Source organism: Podarcis pityusensis (genome assembly GCF_964106645.2).
Source record: "Podarcis pityusensis genome assembly, chromosome: 9".
Taxonomy (NCBI): domain Eukaryota; kingdom Metazoa; phylum Chordata; class Lepidosauria; order Squamata; family Lacertidae; genus Podarcis; species Podarcis pityusensis.
The window spans coordinates 76,842,857-76,860,534 of NC_138034.1; the positions used below are offsets into that span (position 1 = coordinate 76,842,857).

Consider the following 17,678-nt stretch of genomic DNA (forward strand, 5'->3'; position numbering starts at 1 on the left):
CATGGAACGCTGCGCTGAACTCTATAACCAAACCAACCCTGGAGCCACTCGGCAGGAATGTCTGAAATCCGGGAGCTTTTGAAGTTGTGGAATCGGTTGTTAATTATTATGTCTCCGAGTGCAGAAATTGCACAGAGACGGTGATATTTTTATACGCCCGCTGGAGACACTCTATCCGAGTTTTCTGGAGTGACGTTAGACAAAGGTCTCTTGACATTGGAGGAGTTTCAGTCCCCTTTGGACGCTCCCAACAACGTCTTTTACACGTCAGCTAGGGCGGCAGGGCCAGCTCACGGCGGTGATCCTTTGAGAGGCAGGACGTAATGGTTTCCCCAAGACATTTTACTGCCCAAGCGGCTAGACCACATGATCCAAGAGGAGCACATAAGGAAAAGATGCTGTGGTGTGACCCTTCCTCATAAACAGCCCCCCGCTTTCTGAAATTCTCATCCCAAAGATGCCTCTGGGATCATACTGGGGAGGCGCTTGGGGGTGACAAAATGTTTTCACTCAGCCCTGCAGCACAATCCTTGCACTCACGAATCCAGCTATGCAAAGGGTGCGGCTTATTGTAATGCATAATTTTAATCATCTGACAGCTAAGACGCTTTTTTTTTTAATGGGTGTGTGTTCAAAACCCTTTGGAATAGATCCACATGTTTTCAGAATTCATTTCATAAGTATGGCATGCATCATAAAATCATGGAATTGTAGAGTTGGAAGGAATTCTCAGGGTCATCTAGTCCAACCGCCTGCAGTGCAGGAGGAGGAACTCAATGCACTAAACCTAGGAAACATATAACATTTATTCAAAGTCGTGGTCATTTGGTATTGGCAATTTTTTGGGTGGAGGGTTGTAATTTGAGTGGTGGTCTTTGTGAGGGGGAGAGGACAAATCCTGGGTCTTAATTGTTTTCATTTTTTTGCTCTGCTGTGGAGCTCCTGCCACTCCCTTTATTAAAACTTTTTTTAAAATAAAGATTAGAAAAGGATGTTTACAGGGTACCTTGCAAAGTGCATGTTTCCTGCAAGGCACCTGCCACCTTCCTTTGTCCAGAGACATCGATGTGTCGACACCAGCATCCCCAAATCTGATGCAAATTTGTGCAATAAGTCTGTCCCCCAAATCCCCCCCACACTGGAAAGGGAGAAGGCCAACAATAAAAGGGGGGGTGTGGAAGATAAATTAATGGTGCAATCCTGCTAAGTATGTTTAATCAGACATTGATCCCTTTGAACTCAATTGTATTTTGCACCCTGGGAAGTGAACTTAGATCTGCAACCCCAAAACCCTTTTCCTGGTAGCATCAGTGTGAAGCCTTCCAAACTGGAACATTCTGGAGGCTGGAACAACGCAAGAGCCCTGCAGGATCAGGCCCAAGGGGCCCACTCAGTCCAGCATCCTGTTGTCACAGCAGCCAACCACATGCAAACAGGATTTGAACTCCATGAATTGGTCCCATCCTCTTTTGATGCCCTAATATGCTTTTTGTGGGACAGTGATGCTCAATGCAAAAGGGGGCAGCTCTTTAAAGAGCAGAGACGCCTTTGCCAGTCTCCTGAGGCCCCTTGCGGCCGCCAACACCAGAAGCCGCTTGCTCCAAAGAGGAGCTGAATGATCTCGACTCTGAACGCCCAACCGAGCCACCGAGTGGAATGAAAACAGGATATTTCAAGCTTTATGGTTTTCCTTAGGCAGAACATTCTTGCACCGGTGTGTCTCGGCAGCAGGATGTACAGTGCGCTCCAGGTATGTGCGACACAAGAGTCTTTGCTGGGAACCTCAGAGCCTCCCTCTTGTTTGGCTGTTTTTTTTTCTGGGTCGGGGTGGCGGGGGGTGGAGAAAGGGGAGACCTCCGGGTGACCTTTGGGTGGAGAGTAAATTTCAGATCGAGACTGGCACCACACAAATCCCCGGCTGCAGTTGCCAGATACAATCTTCCTGCAAATATTCAGCCCCCGTTCTATACAATTGCAGCAGAGGGAAGCTTTCTTAAGTGGAAACATCAAACGAAAGTCAACACCAGGCCTGTTTACGTGATCAGCTGCCCTTCGACAACAACTGAACTCGCTTCAACCTCCAAGTTGTTTGCATGCCGAAGGGGTGAATCCAGGTTTCAGGGGAGCCAAGAAGAAATCAGCTGCCCATGGCAAGGCCAAGCGCTCTTGACTCGCCTCTCTTTCATCCTGGGATGTGAGATCCAAGGGATGAACAGCAGCAGGGCTGTGAGCACTAGTGGGTAGAGCTTACAGGTCCCAAGGGAGTCCCACTGGGTGGCACCCCGGAAGGGTGCCTGGATATGCTTCCAGCATCCCCCAGAGCCCACAACGGGCAACACACTGAAATTGAGCCAGGGATGCACTGCTGCAGCACAAAAGACTAATGAGACTTATTTGCACATGCTTCCTGTCCACAGCTCAGGAGATCACAGCACTGATCTCACTGTTACCAGTATGGTGGCACCGGGCTGCCAGGCTACTGTTTTGCAGACCAGGTTTCCAAAAATATGTTGACAAATTGGAGAATTAAGAGGATGATGAGGCCCCAGTCTCCACAGTGGCCGCCTTGTGTGGACTGGCTTATGGCTTTCTGTGCACATCTGAGCCATGCGGCACATAATGCACCACGGTTCAGTTGCACACCAGTGACGCCCTGGTGGAAAAGCCACACAGGAGGACCCCCATGGCCTGCAGCCGGGCACCATCTCAGCCCTGAAGGCTCCGTTCTAGATTCAACTCCATGCCACGCTGCACCAGTTCTCAAAGTAAAGCGTGCCAGTGCGGTGAAGTGGTTCGTGTGTTGTACTAGGACGTGGGAGAGACCAGGGTTCGAATCCCACTCGGCCATGAAGCTCACTTTGGCCAGCCACTGCCTCTCAGTCTAATCTACCTCACAGGGCTGTTGTGAGGATGGGGTGAGCCATGCATACACCACCTTGAGGTCCTCAGAGGGAAAAGGTGTATACATGGCAAAAGATAAAATAAACCCCAGGGCCTTTGATTCAATTCCCTCCTACTTCGTAACAGCAGCAGCAGAAATCAGCCCCATCCTTTCTATTTTATGAGCGTGAAAGTTTCAGTGTGCAAACCCTGGCCTTTTATTCTCATCATGCTGTTTTAAATGTGTCTTCTACATTTCACTGCCTTTAAGAATGTTTTATTTCAAAACGTTTAAGATAAAAAGATCACTCTTGCAACATTAAATGTATATTCTATACTTGATCTTGGCTTTAAAAAAAAAACATATTTATGATAACGCTTTAGTTTCCTGTTATTTTATACTGCTTTGAATGAATATTTTGCATTTGATTCTTCTTCTGCATTTTTTATTATAAATTTGGAACGAATTATTTGATATTTTGATGCGGCTTGTAGATCGCTTTGAGATCTGTTTCCTTAAAAATATGAAGCGGTATGGAAATGGAAGGAATAATAATAACAGCACCCATATTTGTTTTTTCCCATGGAGGGAGCAGGTCCAGGGGCGCACTCCTTGGCGTGCCCAAATGTGCTCCTCCGGTAAAATGAGTAAAACAAATCAAACAAGCACAATTCCAGGGACTTGCTTGTAGAGGTCCCAGGCACTCCAAATTGGGCAACCCTCTGCAGTAGATTTACAAGGAAAGGGGGTCTGTGCTAAGCTTTGTCCGAAGGAACAGACAGGACAAGTGCTCAGAACATAACCCCCCCAAACAATGTGCTTTGATCAGAGAGGGCAGATTCAGGCTCCCCCCCCCCCCTAGCAGCGAGGAACCCAGACTCTGAAAGCGCTTTGTCCTCCTCCTCCTCACACACAGACAAGCTCCAAAGCCGCATCCACGCAGCGCTTGCACCGAGGCCTCCAGCCCTGGCCGCTGCTCAAGACAGGATACCCGAATTGATGGTTCAGTGGCCTTGCAAATCTTACATGCCGGTATTTTTGGCTGCTGGGGCCGCGATCGCAAGCAGGAGAGCATGTCTCGGGAGTCTGCCAGCTCCAGCGGAACAGAAAACAAAGAGAGGGCTCCCTGGCCTTGCACTTGGCCCAGGAGACGGGCGGCGGGGAGAGGAGAGAGGAGGAGGAGGAGGAGGAGGAGGAGGAGGAGGGAAAAAACACTCTCCAAAAACAGCTTTTTCAGCTGCCGCTTGGCACCCTACGAGTTAGGCAAGAGAGGCGGAATCGCTGGTTTTTCTTTCTTTCCAAAGCCATGCAGAGGAGCGCAGTTTGAGCCCCAGCCTTGAATGGGATGCCCAAACCATGGAATTGTGGAGCTGGGACCCCCCAAAGGTCATCTAGTCCAACCCCCTGACATGCAGGATTCACAGCTAAATGTGTGGGGCCAGAGCATTAGATGCTCTTAAGGCCAGCAGAGGCCTTTGCACAGAGGAGGGGTGTTACACTTTGGAGAACATTGGCAAAGTCCAGGCACAGGGGAGGGGGAGCAAAGACAGCCTGAGGGTCATGTGGCCTCCTGAACAACTTTTCAAGGGCCGCACGCTCAAGGTGGATGATTCAGGATGCAAGGAGCAAAAGCAAGAGGGGCCAAGAGACAAGTGTTTGCTGTTGCCTTAGCACCCACCCATAGGGTACCCACATTGCAGCCAGGCAGACCCTTCTGTGCTCACACCCCTCTCTGTCTTATCATAGAACTGGAGAGTTGGAGGGGACCTCAGGGGTCATCCAGTCCAACCCCCTGCAATGCAGGAATCTCAGCTAAATCACACATGACAGGTGGCCATCACAGCTGCGCTTATAAGGAAGGAGAGACCGCAAAGCATCATTAGGGTTCAAGGGCTCATCCCAGCCAGTCAAAAGGGCTGGAGGAGGCCATGGGGGGGGTGAGAGTCCAGACAGAGAGATTTGGGTGGGCACATTTGGCCCTGGAAAAGAGCCGAGACTAGAAAGTCAGTGTGGCATCGCAATTAAGAGTCTTGGACTACGGCTGTGGTGACCCGAGTTCAGCTAATTCTCCCCTGGCCTCCTCACTGGCCCAAGCAGGATCAATTCAGCCAGCTAGCCTTGGGGATTATCTAATGCTTATTTCCCCTACATTGATTTTTGAATTTTATTGTTATTCATGTTTTTACACTGTATTTTATACTGCTTTTATAATTAAGTGTTTTAAACTTGTTGTTAGTTGCCCTGAGCCCGGTTTTTGAACCGGGAAGGGTGGGGTATAAATAACAATTTTATTATTATTATTATTATTATTATTATTATTAATCCCCAGTCAGCCAGCAAGCTCAATGGGTGACTTTGGGCCAGCCATGCCCTCTCAGCCTAGCCTACCTCACAGGGTTGCTGTGAGGAAGAATGCAGAGGACAGAGACGGGTGGGGGAAAGGAAGGGTGCAGCCTGAGCAGACAACCACGCTCTGTGCAAAAAGAAAACGACTAAGGCTGCATTGCAGGCGGGCAGGACTAGATGACGCCCCCAACTCCACAATACTACAAAATCCTATAATGCAAATAAATTGCTGCAATGCATTGCTTACTTCCTGGGGGGGGGGGGGTTAGGCAAAAGCGATGCACTGCAGCAGGAGGAATACCAGGAAGAATGGATGAAATTTAAAGACTATTTAGCTAAATATGTTAAGATAATTTAATTGGAAAAGCTTGCAAATATTAGATAGGCTTAGGATATAAATATGTAAGGATAAGATTCAAGGTGTTTAAAGTTAAATTAGAAAGAATGAAAGATGTTAAGTGATCAAGTTAATTTTTTGAAAAAATCGGTTTTGGAAAACTGTTAAAATGAAATATAATGAAATTCAACCAAGGGGATTTGAGGAAGTCACTTAATAATGTTACCAAGATTTAAACAGGATGTATGCATGTATGTATGTTTTGAATTTTTGAAAATCAATAAAAAATTTGGGGGGAAAGGTTACTTTGCATACAGTATTCTGGGCAAGAAGCTACGCGGAGCAGGGAAGGATGTGCACACTGAGCTCTCCACCCCTTATTTCAGAGGGACTCCTGCAGGATCGGGGCCATCGCCTGCTTGGCCTTTGGAATGTGCAGGGGGGGAGAGAGCTCCCCTTCAGTCACCAGCCTGATCAGCCCTGGGGCAGAGAAGGAGATGCTTGAGAAGGGCAGGGTTGGGGCAGCTGCATAGCATGGAGCACATCCTTCAAAGGCCAGGCAGGCAGGCGTAGCAGGAGCACCGTGCGCGGCGGGAGGCCCCCTGACACCTGGACACATGAGGCTCACCTGACCCTGGCAATCTGGAAATGCCATAATTAAAGGGCAGCCCCGGAGAGGCAGAACCCATTCTCTCCCCCAAAGGAAACGGTTCCAGCTGGAGGGTGAGGCCCCTAGCACCAAGGCTGCCTCTGGCTGAAAGGGACCCCTCTCCTGAAATCACACATAAGCAATCTCCGGAAAGAGGCATTGCAGAAAGAACCTTTTGGCTGAGCCCCCTGACGTGCTGCATCCTTCTGCCATTTATTTCCCCCTTTCCTGCAGCAAAGAACGAAGCTGGAAGTTGGAAGATTTAGGGCAGAGAAAAGTGCTTCTGCGGAATCTGCGGAACTCCCTCCCACAGGAGGCAGTTAATGGGCACCGACTTTAAAAGAGGATTAGGCAAATTCCTGGAAGAGGATAAGATATAAATGGCTCCTAGCCAGGGTGGCTCTGGTTGGCCCCTGTAAGAATAGGATGCTGGACCTGGTGGGCCACTGGCCTCATCCAGCAGGCTCTTCCACAAATGACAACACTTTGGAGGTCCCAGGTCACAAGGTGGCTAGATTGGTCTCAACTAGGGCCAGGGCTGGACCATAGTGAAGTGAGAGCTGAACCATAAAGAATTGATGCTTTTGAATTCTGGTGCTGGAGGAGACTCTTGAGAGTCCCATGGACTGCAAGAAGATCAAACCTCTCCATTCTGAAGGAAATACGCCCTGAGTGCTCACTGGAAGGACAGATCCTGAAGCTGAGGCTCCAAGACTTTGGCCACCTCATGAGAAGAGAAGACTCCCTGGAAAAGACCCTGATGTTGGGAAAGATGGAGGGCACAAGGAGAAGGGGACGACAGAGGACGAGATGGTGGGACAGCGTTCTTGAAGCTACCAGCATGAGTTTGACCAAACTGCGAGAGGCAGTGGAAGACAGGCGTGCCTGGTGTGCTCTGGTCCAGGGGGTCACGAAGAGTCGGACATGACTAAACGACTAAACAACAACAGGGCCAGGGCCTTTTCAGCACTGGCCCCGACTTGGTGGAACACTCTGTCACAAGAGACTAGGGGCCTGCGGGACTTGACATCTTTCTGCAGGGCCTGCAAGACAGAGCTGTTCCACCTGGCCTTTGGTTTGGACTCAGTCTGACCCTTCTGTTTCCCTCCCCTTATGGTTTTGATCCATGGGCTACTTTTAAAATGAGGCTGCATTTTAAATTGCATTTTAACCTGTATTGGGTTTTTCCCGCCATATTACGTTTTTACTGTACTTTTACTGGTGTTAGCCGCCCTGAGCTCGACTCTGGCCAGGGAAGGTGGGGGATAAATAAAAAATAATAATAATATTAATAATATTAATAATAATACCTGGAGAAGGTGCCTTCTTCCATGGCAGCCTCACCTGCATGGGGTCTTGGCCACAAAGCCTGAACATTCTGCACATGCCCAGAGGTGCGGGTTACAAAACCCACAGCTGAGCATAACCGCTGAGACAGAAAACTGTCCAAGTAATTTCACAGGAACTATGAGAACCACCCACCCACCTTGAAGACGGAGGATGTGGAGGGGGCACATCCAGTTCAACCTGTCCCCATGACGTCCTCCACCTACTGAGATTTGGGGAATGAGTGTTGTTGGTGCAGAGGGGGCGAGAGTGGGGAGGAGCCTCTCTCTGTTCCAGAGGCAAAGCAGAAAAATATTTAGATGTACCTGAAAGCCATTTCCAGTCTGTCCTGCCTTCCGCAGGAGTCCTGAATAGGAAACTGGAGGGGGCTGAAATTGAAGGGCTCTCCCTTCCTGCCGCTGGCGGAGGGGCACACCCTGTTCCCAGCCCTCCTTCCCTAACAAGACAGCCACTCTCCGAAGCAGCAAAGGCAGGCCTGAAGCCTGGAGGCCATTGGCATCGCAGCATTTCAGAGACAGGGGCCCATTCAGGGGAGGGGGGCGAGGTGGGGGTGGGAGGCAATTTGCCCCACTGTCACCACGGCTGTTTCCAAAGTTTCAGCCCCTTAGCACAGCTAAGCAGGGTCTGCTGTGGGGTTTCAAGAGAGATGGGAGCCTGGGGCGAGGAGGAGAGCAGAAAGCAGACCTGAGCAAGGCTGTCCTTAAAAACCAAATTAAACCCAAAGGGCACTCAAAGACACCCTCCTGTTATGGCAAGGCCATCTCTCCATTACAACCCACCAACCCAGCCAGATGGGTGGGGTATTATTAAAGGGACCCCTGACCATTAGGTCCAGTCGTGGCAGACTCTGAGGTTGCAGCGCTCATCTCACTTTATTGGCCGAGGGAGCCGGCGTACAGCTTCCAGGTCATGTGGCCAGCAGGACTAAGCTGCTTCTGGTGAACCAGAGCAACGCACGGAAACGCCCTTTACCTTCCCGCCGGAGCGGTACCTATTTATCTCCTTGCACTTTGATGTGCTTCCGAACTGCTAGGTGGGCAGGAGCAGGGACCGAGCAACAGGAGCTCACCCCGTTGCGGGGATTCGAACTGCCAACCTTCGGATCACCAAGTCCTAGGCTCTGTGGTTTAACCCACAGCACCACCCGTGTCCCAGGGTATTATTATTATTATTATTATTATTATTATTATTATTATTGACACAGTCTCATAAGAATGTAAGAAGTGTGTGGTCGCTCTGTCCCAGAGAACCCATCTAGCCCAGTGTTCTGTTCTCACAGAGGCCAACCAGATGCCAGTGGGAAACAGCAGGATTCGAACACAAGAACAGCCCCCCTCTGGTTTCCAGCAACTGCGATTCAGAAGCATCGCTGCCTCCAAATGCAGAGGCAAGGCATAGTCATTGCAGCTGGCAGACATCGATAGCCCTCTCCATCAATTTGTCCAATCCTCTCTCTTTTTTGACAGCCTCCTGAAGGAGGTAGTTCCGCAGTTTAACTATACACCACACCAAGAAAAGCATGGTCATCTTTGAAAGACTGGCATTTTTGAATCCACACTCCTGTGAGCTACTGGGACACATCAAGGAAGAGGCAGCGTCGCATAGTGGTTACAGTGTTGTGCTAGGGCCTGGGAGGCCACAGCTCCAACCGCCCCCCCCCCCTTAGCCACAAAGCGCACTGGATGACCTTGGGCTAATTGCTGACTCTCCATCCTACCTTACAGGGATGTTGTGGGGATTAAATAAGGACTAGGACCTGGGAGACCAGGGTTCAAATCCTGCTTCTGCCACAAGGCTCAATGAGTGACGTTGGGCCAGTTGCAGCCTCTGGGGCTTAAATGGAGGGGGGTAACCATGAACAAACCCTTAGCTCCTTGGAGGAAAAGGTGAGATATAAATGCAGTCAATAAACCTCACTGGGCCGGCTGCCGCCCCCCCCCCCCCCCAAATGCCTGTGAACCCCTTGAAACCGGCTTCTGCCAATCTGGTGCCCTTTAGCCGCTTAGTGTGAAACGGGCAGAGGGCATCCCGTTGGAGAAGCCTGAGCGTCTATAGGTCCCAGGTCCGAGGGTGCCCTTCTAGTTGCGGGGAGCCGTCGAGCGGCGCGGTGGTCCCGCCTGGGGCATCGCCCTTTTAAGGCTGGAGCCGCCGGCGCGCCGCCGCGCCTTCCAGGTTACTACAGTTCAACTTCCCTACGTGCCGCCTGGAAGGGGCGGCCGGAGCCGGGGAGATTCCCGGCCTCGCCGACGGAGGGAGGCAGCCAGGGGCGGAGCCGCCGCCGCCGCCCGCCGTTCAGCAGGAGGACACCCGAAAGCCATTAAGCCCGCGGACGGCTCCCCCGACGGCAGCCCAGACAGCCTCGCCGCGGGGGTCGGCGGGCCGGGGGCGCCTGCGCCTCGACGGGGCCTCGACGGAGCCCCCGGGCCAGAGAGCGGCGAAGCCCACCCCCCACCCTTGCAGAGCCCCGGTGGCAAAAGCCTCCCCGACGGCCAGCAAGAGGTTCCGGGGCTCAGGCAGCCCGCCCGGCTGCCCGTCTCAAAAACACGGTCCGCTTCCCTGCGAGCCAGCCTTTCCTGGGGAAAGCGCTCTGCACGTGCTCAGGGGCCCCCGCGCACGTCATCCCCGCCGAGAACACCCGCTTCAAACTAGCTTTTCCGGCGGGGCGCGCGGATCACGGGATTTTGTCACAGAGCGTGGGGAGGGTCCGCGATGGTCTCCGAGAAGCGCGACTGAAGCCACCCGACGGGCAGGCGACCTCGCAACCCTTTGCTGCGGAAGAAGCTTGCCGCGATCCTGCGCCTATTGCTTGCTCGCGAGTAAAGCCTCACGAGGTGGCTTAAGGGACGGTGACCGCGCGCAAAGCGACTCGATGGCGGAGGGCGGGGGGAGAGAGGAAAGGGCTCTCAGTGCGCGAAGGAGGAGGGGGCGCCTCGTGTGAATGCGCTGCCCGACACCCCCCTCGCCCACTACCGTGTCAAGTCAGCGGAGCCAACCGACGTCGGGGTGCGGGGCGTTTGTCCGCAACGCGTGGCTAAGCGGCGTCGGCGGAGTCCCATCGCCCCTTTAAATTCCTCAAAGGCCGCCGCGTCTAATGTTGAGACACCGGGGGGGGGGTTGGAAGAGAAAGAGGAAGCCCACGTGGGGCGGGCGAAGGGGAGGGGGCAGAAGCCGCAGCCCGCAAAGCATTGGGGAGGGGGGGGGCGTTAGAAGATGACGTCGGATGGAAGAGACCCCCCCCATACACTCCCCGAAATGCCCACGCAAAAGGGACCCCACCACCGACAGAGCTCGCTGCCACAGTTACTATTGGGTGGGGGGCAACCCTCACCCCCCCACATCAACAGCTAAGCCTCACCACGCGAGGTCCAAATGCCCCTCTTCTCATCGGATGCAGACACCCCCTGAACTCAGCCTTCCCCAAGGGGGGCCCCTTGAACTACAACTCCCACCAGCCCTCAGGTGCCTAAGGAGGATCCGGCCTCTAGCCGCACGGAGAGGCGGGCGCACTCTGCACATGCACAGACGCTCCAAAGTGATGGGTCAAGACAACACTCCCTGCTTCTTTCAAAATCCAGACTAAGGCGACCTTTTCGTCCAGCCAACCCAAATGTCCCCCGAACTCTTCTCCGGCCAGGTGGGAAACGGGGCAACGGGGGGCGAAATGAATTTTGGGCACCTCCTCCGTGCCAGCCCCCCGTTTTGCTGCCTCCTTCGCTAGCTCTGCTTCCCATTCAGCCTGGCAGGCGGAGAGTTCAGGACAACTCCAAACCTCACATGCGGTGTTACGATATTTTTGGTCGGCCTAACAAAAGCGTTGCCCTAAGATGGATTTTGGATTTTTTTTTTGTAATTGGCCAACGCAGCTAACTTAACTTACTGGTTGGCTTGGAAAAGGCTCCCTTTACAACTCTTAGCAGGTAAGGCTGAGGGGGGGCGGGGGGGGGCTGCAGCTTTGCAGCAGAGCTAAGTTTTGAACTTCCTCCAGAAATAAGCACATCCTTATTTTATCGTGGTCACGGGGCACCTTAGATTGGAAGTGATTTCTCTGGCTGCATCCCAACATTCTAGCTGGAATCTCCCTCCGCTAAGGCAGGGATTCTCAAAAAAAATGTTCTCTGGGCCACACTTTCAGAATAAAAATTTGCCCGTGCCACACCGATTTTTTAAATTATTATTGATGAGAAATATATTGGGAGGGGAGGAGAGAAACAACAACTAGCAGTGCTTGATTTTGAAAACTCTGCAAATAAAAATACTTTATTTTGATACTATACTGCGCAATGCTACACTGGAATGTTTCAATGTTTCTTTGATTGCCCTTGAATCTTCCTGCCACACTTGGCATCCTTTCCTGCCACACCCTTTGAGACCCTCTGCGCTAAGGGATAATAATAATAATAATAATAATAATAAGCGCTTTTTTAAAAAAAGGGGATATTCAAGGGCACGCAGCACCAGCACCTCTTTTCGTCGTTGTTAAAAAGTGCTGCACTTACTGTAACAACTTCAAAAAAGCACTGATAACAATAATAATTTTATTATTTGTACCCCACCCATCTGGCTGGGTTGCCCCAGCCCCTCTGGGCAGCTTCCAACATATATAAAAACAAAGCACAACATTGCACATTAAAAAGCTTCCCTAGGCTGCTTTTAGGTGACTTCTAAAGGTTGTATAGTTCCTCATCTCCTCTACTGGAGGGCGTTCCACAGGGTGGGTGCCGCCACCACCGAGAAGGCCCTACGCCTAGATGATTTAGTTGTGATTCCTGCATTGCAGGGAGTTGGATGAACCTGGGCGAGCCCTTCCAGCTCTACAATCCCCTCTCGCATACACATTCTCCTTCAAGACAGGCTGCCGCCACCACTCTTACCTTCCTCTTGTGCCGGTGGATGTCCCCGATGGAGTTGGCGACAGTGTTGGGCCCCAGCAACATCCGCGTGCTGCGGGGCCACTCGGTGCTGACCAGGCTGTGCTCACCCATCAGGATCTTGCGGACATTCTCGGCGCCCGTCACCCGGACCAGGGGGCGGCCCAGCAAGTGGGTCTTGAAGACGTTCCCATATTTCTCCCTCCGTGATGACTGGAAGTAGGAGCCCTGAAAGAGGCAACCGGGAAAACCCTCCTAAGTTGGGAGAAACCCGCTTCCAGTTCTGAGGTCCCTCTTGACCTCAGAGACATCCAATTTATCACCGCCATCCCCAGATATTTGAAAAGCACTCTGCCTCCCCGCTCATCCCAGCTCTGTGAGCACCCGGTGAGCCTGCCTAAACTGCAGCTCCCCAAAGCCCAGACTCACAATATGTGGGATTATAAAGCATATTTGAACATATGCAGAATGCCTTTTCCTTGTTGCATTACAACACAGAGAGAATTGGGGAGAAGGGCTCTGGTGCAGAGTGTGGCATTTTGACTGGCTCAAATCATGTCCTTGCCTTCCTTTGGGAGTTTAAGCATGGGGTGGGGGCATTCAACTCATGCCACCCTCCTTCAACCACCTTGCCTGAGTGGGTCCGTAATTTCAAGGAGCATTTACGCGCAGGGTATAATCAAAATTGGGGAGAGGCTCTTCCGTTCACAAAGGCCAATACCCCAGCCTTCTTCCTGAGCAGGGAGCTAAGAAGCAGGAATATAAGAATATTCTAGCATTAAGAATTCTGGGCTGCCTTGTTTTCCTTTTCCCTCCACATCCCTTTTTTCTTTAGTGTCATGTCTTTTAAAATGGCTAAACTTTGGGGGAAAGGAAAAAGAAGCTGCCGTATACCTAGTCCATCTAGCTCACTATTGCCTACACTGACTGGCAACAGCCCTCTGGGATTTCAGACGAGGGTCTCTCTCTCTGCCCTAGTGCCTGGGGATGCTGAGGATGACCCTGAGCCTGACCTTAGTTGCACCTGCAAAGTCACCTGGATCTGCTGTGTTTGCATCTCTACCCCACACCAGTGGGTGGGGGTGGAGGGTCTGTTAAAAACTGGCTGGCAATGTAAATGCTGAGGGTTGACATTAGAAGGGAACAGAGAACGTGAGGCTGTGAAAAGGAATCCTCCATTCACAGATTTCCAAACCGGAACATTTCTAAATAAATGACAGGTGGAGCATTGGAAATATTATCAGTGGACGATGCTTGAGAAATGGGGGGAAACGGTGGCCCTGGTCTAGGGAAGAAAGTGTGAACTGCAGCCCTGCTGAAATGTATCGTGCAGAGCCCAGATTACAGAGCAGGGGAGGGGGGCTGGGGTTGGGGCCACAACCCCTGGTGAGGCTCCCCTCCTCCCCTGTAGCTCTGTGAACTTGGGCAGAGGAGATCCAAGTTCAGCCCTTCCTCAGCTCCTCTGCCCTCTTCCTTGGTCAAGCCCACAAACATCTTCTAGATCCAGCAGAGCTCCTGCAGATGGAAGCCTGAGCAGATGGCTTCAGGAAGTAAGCCAAGTTACGTGTCGCAAATGAACACGTACATGCCTTCCAAAGATGTGGGGGCACCAGCAGATGGGATGCGGGAGGGAGGATACTGCAATGTTGTCTCTCATCTACCAGTTCTTCAGAAGCATAGGATGGTGGAGTTGGAAGGGACCCCGAGGGTCATCCAGTCCAACCCCCTGCAATGCAGGAATCTCAGCTCAAGCATCCATGACAGGTGGCCACCCAACCTCTGCTTGAAAGTCTCCAAGGAAGGAGAGTCGTCGGATTGTCCTTTCTTGTAACTTGAGCATGAGGAAAGGCCCAAAGGGACGGGGCAGCCCTGAGCCCACCAAGGGCTGAAACTGACAGACCACCATTCCTCATCCCTTCTATGGGCACAAGGCTGTCTCAACATTATCCGTATGGTTGTGAGGAACACAACTGATGCAACTGCTTGATAATTAGCGCTAATGAGCTGTGTTTAATTCTGGGGCTCTCGCCTGACCGGGAAGACCTGTCCCAACCAAAGCTATGAGGGATGGTCATTGCAATTGCTCGCAGGCTCTCTGCACATGCTCAGGTGTACATTCTGACCTCGTAAGCCCTGAAAAGAAGACTTGGGGTTCACCATGAACCTCGACAAAGGCCCTTCAATCACGAGGCAGTTACATTTGAAGTGAAGTGCACCCAGTGGACCTTCCAGGCACCCTTAGCAAACTAGAGTTCCCAGGATTCTTTGGGAGGACTCATGTGCTTCAGAGTGTGCAGTGGAAGTGATTTTATGTGGTTTAGATGCAAGGTGCAGATGTCACAGCTTGGGAGGGTTCTCACTGTTGTGTCTACTCCAGAGTCTGGCTAATGGCCAGTGGAAACCGGGGATCCTGCCCTCTCCTTTGCCTTGCCCTCTTAGGGTTGGAAGGGGAAGGAGCCAGCGCATGGGAGTTTTCGCCCCCCAAAATATTGGTGGGTTCCTTTCATTCAGGCAGCTGGTGGAATGAACGCACGGAGCGCGTCTGAGCTGACTTAATTCCCCCAGCTTTTACGCACACCCCTATCCCAAATTAACAACGATAAGAGAGCCGGCTCACCCCACCCCACAACCGCCCCTCTCCCCTTTGCTTTCAGCCCCATAAAGCTTCTTCAGTCATGTGCGTTTTTCGGGGCGGGGGTGGGGTGTGGACCGACTGCCTTAACGCACTGCAATTATCATTGACTAAGTCGTTGGACAGAGTTTGGGGCTTTTAATAACTTTCCCACATGCCGGTCCGGTCCTTAGCAGGGGAGGGAGCGTGACAGCAAGGAAAGGCGACCTGAGCACCCCTCCCCTGCCTTCTCCCCACCCCTCACACGTCCTACACACACCTCTGCTACCTCCCCCACCTCCAATACCAGCATCGGGTTTTTTAGGGGGTTTACGTGCCCTATAAAATTTCGGAGAAACTGTGCAAAGGCATCTGCCCCTTTAAATCCAGCTCTGCGGCTCTCCCCCGAGCCGCTGCAGGGTCTCTAAGCGAAGAGGGTGGCGGAGCCTTTGGGGGGCAGGTGGGGGGGCGGCGGGGGGGGCGCCCGTGTGTGCGTGTGTGTTTTTAGACAAAAGCACAGTTGTGAAGTTCAGATGTTCAGGTGACCCTGTTTCTTGATCTGCGTAAATATAATTAAAGTACTTTTTGTGGCATTAATAAAGGGTTATTTGTACAACATTTCCATCACTGTACAAAGGCCGCCTTTATGTGGCGAGAGTTTTCGAGCCGGAGTCCAATTTATACAATTTTTTTTGTATTTTTAGCCCTGGACTCTGTTTGGATGGAGCCTTGTGGAAAAGGGAGAACCCTTTCTCGGTCCCCCTGTAAAAATCTGATAAATTTCTTTTAAAAATAAAGCCCTATTGAGTGAGGGCAGTTAACCCTTGCGCTGCTGGCAGGGAGCTCCCCTCTCTACCCCCTCCATCCATGGAGGTCTCTCGTGCTAAGTCTGCGATGCTGTTACTTCTGAGTTTAGAGACGAGGACCCAGAATAGGGTTTTCCTCCAGCTGGCGGAAGGAGGACCCATCGCGGCGGGAGGTGTTCCAGAGCTGCACCCTCCGCGGGAAAAGGCAACCTGCTTGCCCCCCCCCCCTCCCACCACCAGCAAGACATGAGGCACGGCCATGTCGCAGCATCTCTGAGCAAGAGATACTTTCCTAAGGGGGGCTGCGGTGGGGGAGCTGCCCCTCCCCAAAGTTTAAGGGTTCTAGAACAGGTAATAAAGTTTGCGCATTTCGGAGAGGTGCGAGACAAGGAGCTGACGGGTGTCCTATTGAAAGGAGGGGGTTGTCTTTTGCTGGGTCTAGCTTCTATCTGGGCTCCCCACCTTGCATCTCCCTCTCGGTTTAACTCGGGATTCTCCACGCGCGCGCACCCCCCCCCCCCCCAGTGATCGCGTTCCTCGAGAGGTTGTTCAGCATTTAAGAAGGTTAATCCCGGGTTAATCTCCCGATTATCTCGACCCGGGGGCTTCCCCGCTGCTTTGCTCAGCGAATCTCGAGATCACGCTCCCGGGATTCCAGGCAGAGGGAGCTGCCGGAGTCCGAGCGAGGCGCCGCTGCTGACAGCGCCACCAGCCCGCCCCCTCCCTGCGGTCCTCCCCGGAGCCGGTCCTTACCTGGCGGCTCGAGGGGGTCCCCAAACAGACCCCGCGCCTTAAAGGGGAAATGCAGCCCGCCACGCCGGCGCCTGCCTTCGGACCTGAGCGGGTCTTCCTACACTCGTTGGGCTGGGGGGAGAAGTTTTTGAAGAGAGCCCTCGTGGAAATGGGGAGGAGACCGAAGTGAGCCCAGCGCCCGAGCACCACGCTCGGCTGGAGGGAGGTCACCAGTTCCAGCCCCGGCTGCGAGGGAGGGCGCCTGACCGTTAAGCGGATCCGGCCCCTTCCGAGGCTGCAGAACCACGCGGCGCGGCTGGAGGAGCTGGGGGTGGGGAGACCATTCGCTTTGCAAACCCCTCAAGGATTGGCTGGGACTTGGAGAAGCTCGCCTGTCGCGCGCAGGACTTGCTCTCGAGGAAAGGGGCCAGGGATCGGCGCGCGCGGCATTGCAGCAACTGTGCAAGCCGCACGTTTTGTACGACGGCGGGGAGCCTCCAGCAGCCACACGGTGCGTCCTAGCTGCCCAGGACCCCCGGAGCTGGCCGGCCGGGGCGCCCGGCGGAACGGTGCTAGGAGGCCTCCGGCGAGCGTGACTGCGTCTGCGCCGCTCTCCCGCCCCCCGACGCCGGCGGGCTTACCTGCAGGAGCCAGTGGAAGGTCTCTCCGACGAGCGGGAAGCCCATGGAGCCCTTGGGGATGGGCAGCTTGCAGCTCTTGTCGCGCGTGGCGGCCCAGCGGAGCTGCCACAGCTGCTGCGAGACGGCCAGGAGGAGCGTGACCGAGACGAGGCAGGCGACGACGGTGGCCAGCGCCGAGAGCAGGTCGAAGCCCTGGAAAAGCATCTTGCCCGGTGGCGCTGCTTCCTCTGAGGAGAGTGTGGGGGGCGCCCCCCGGGAGGTAGCCGCCGAGCCGCGCACCGGGCCGGCGGGGGAAGGAGAGAGAGGGAAAGAGAGAGTCGTCGGAGCGGCGCGCCGGGGAACGAATGCGCCCCGGCTCTGGGCAATTTGTGGCTTTTAGAGAGATTGGGGAGGGGAGGGAGGGGAGGGAGAGATATAAAAGCAGCTCCTCCCCACTTATAAAAGAATGCGAAAAAGGGGG

The 17,678-nt window shown here is 53.2% G+C and overlaps 1 protein-coding gene and 1 long non-coding RNA gene across 2 annotated transcripts in view; one reads left to right on the forward strand and one right to left on the reverse strand.

Moving 5' to 3' along the window:
• Positions 1-17,570, reverse strand: part of CYP26B1 (cytochrome P450 family 26 subfamily B member 1) — a 30,436-nt gene extending 12,866 nt beyond the window's left edge. Inside the window, exons 1-2 of the mRNA XM_081020926.1 lie at positions 17,219-17,570; positions 12,432-12,656 (exon numbers count right to left, since the gene is read on the reverse strand). Coding sequence (XP_080877052.1) covers positions 12,432-12,656; positions 17,219-17,422 — 429 coding nt within the window. The 5' untranslated portion in view covers positions 17,423-17,570. The remainder of the gene's footprint in view (positions 1-12,431; positions 12,657-17,218) is intronic.
• The window catches only part of LOC308485481, a 131,013-nt gene that overhangs the window by 3,041 nt on the left and 110,294 nt on the right, over positions 1-17,678 (forward strand). The window lies entirely within an intron of this gene.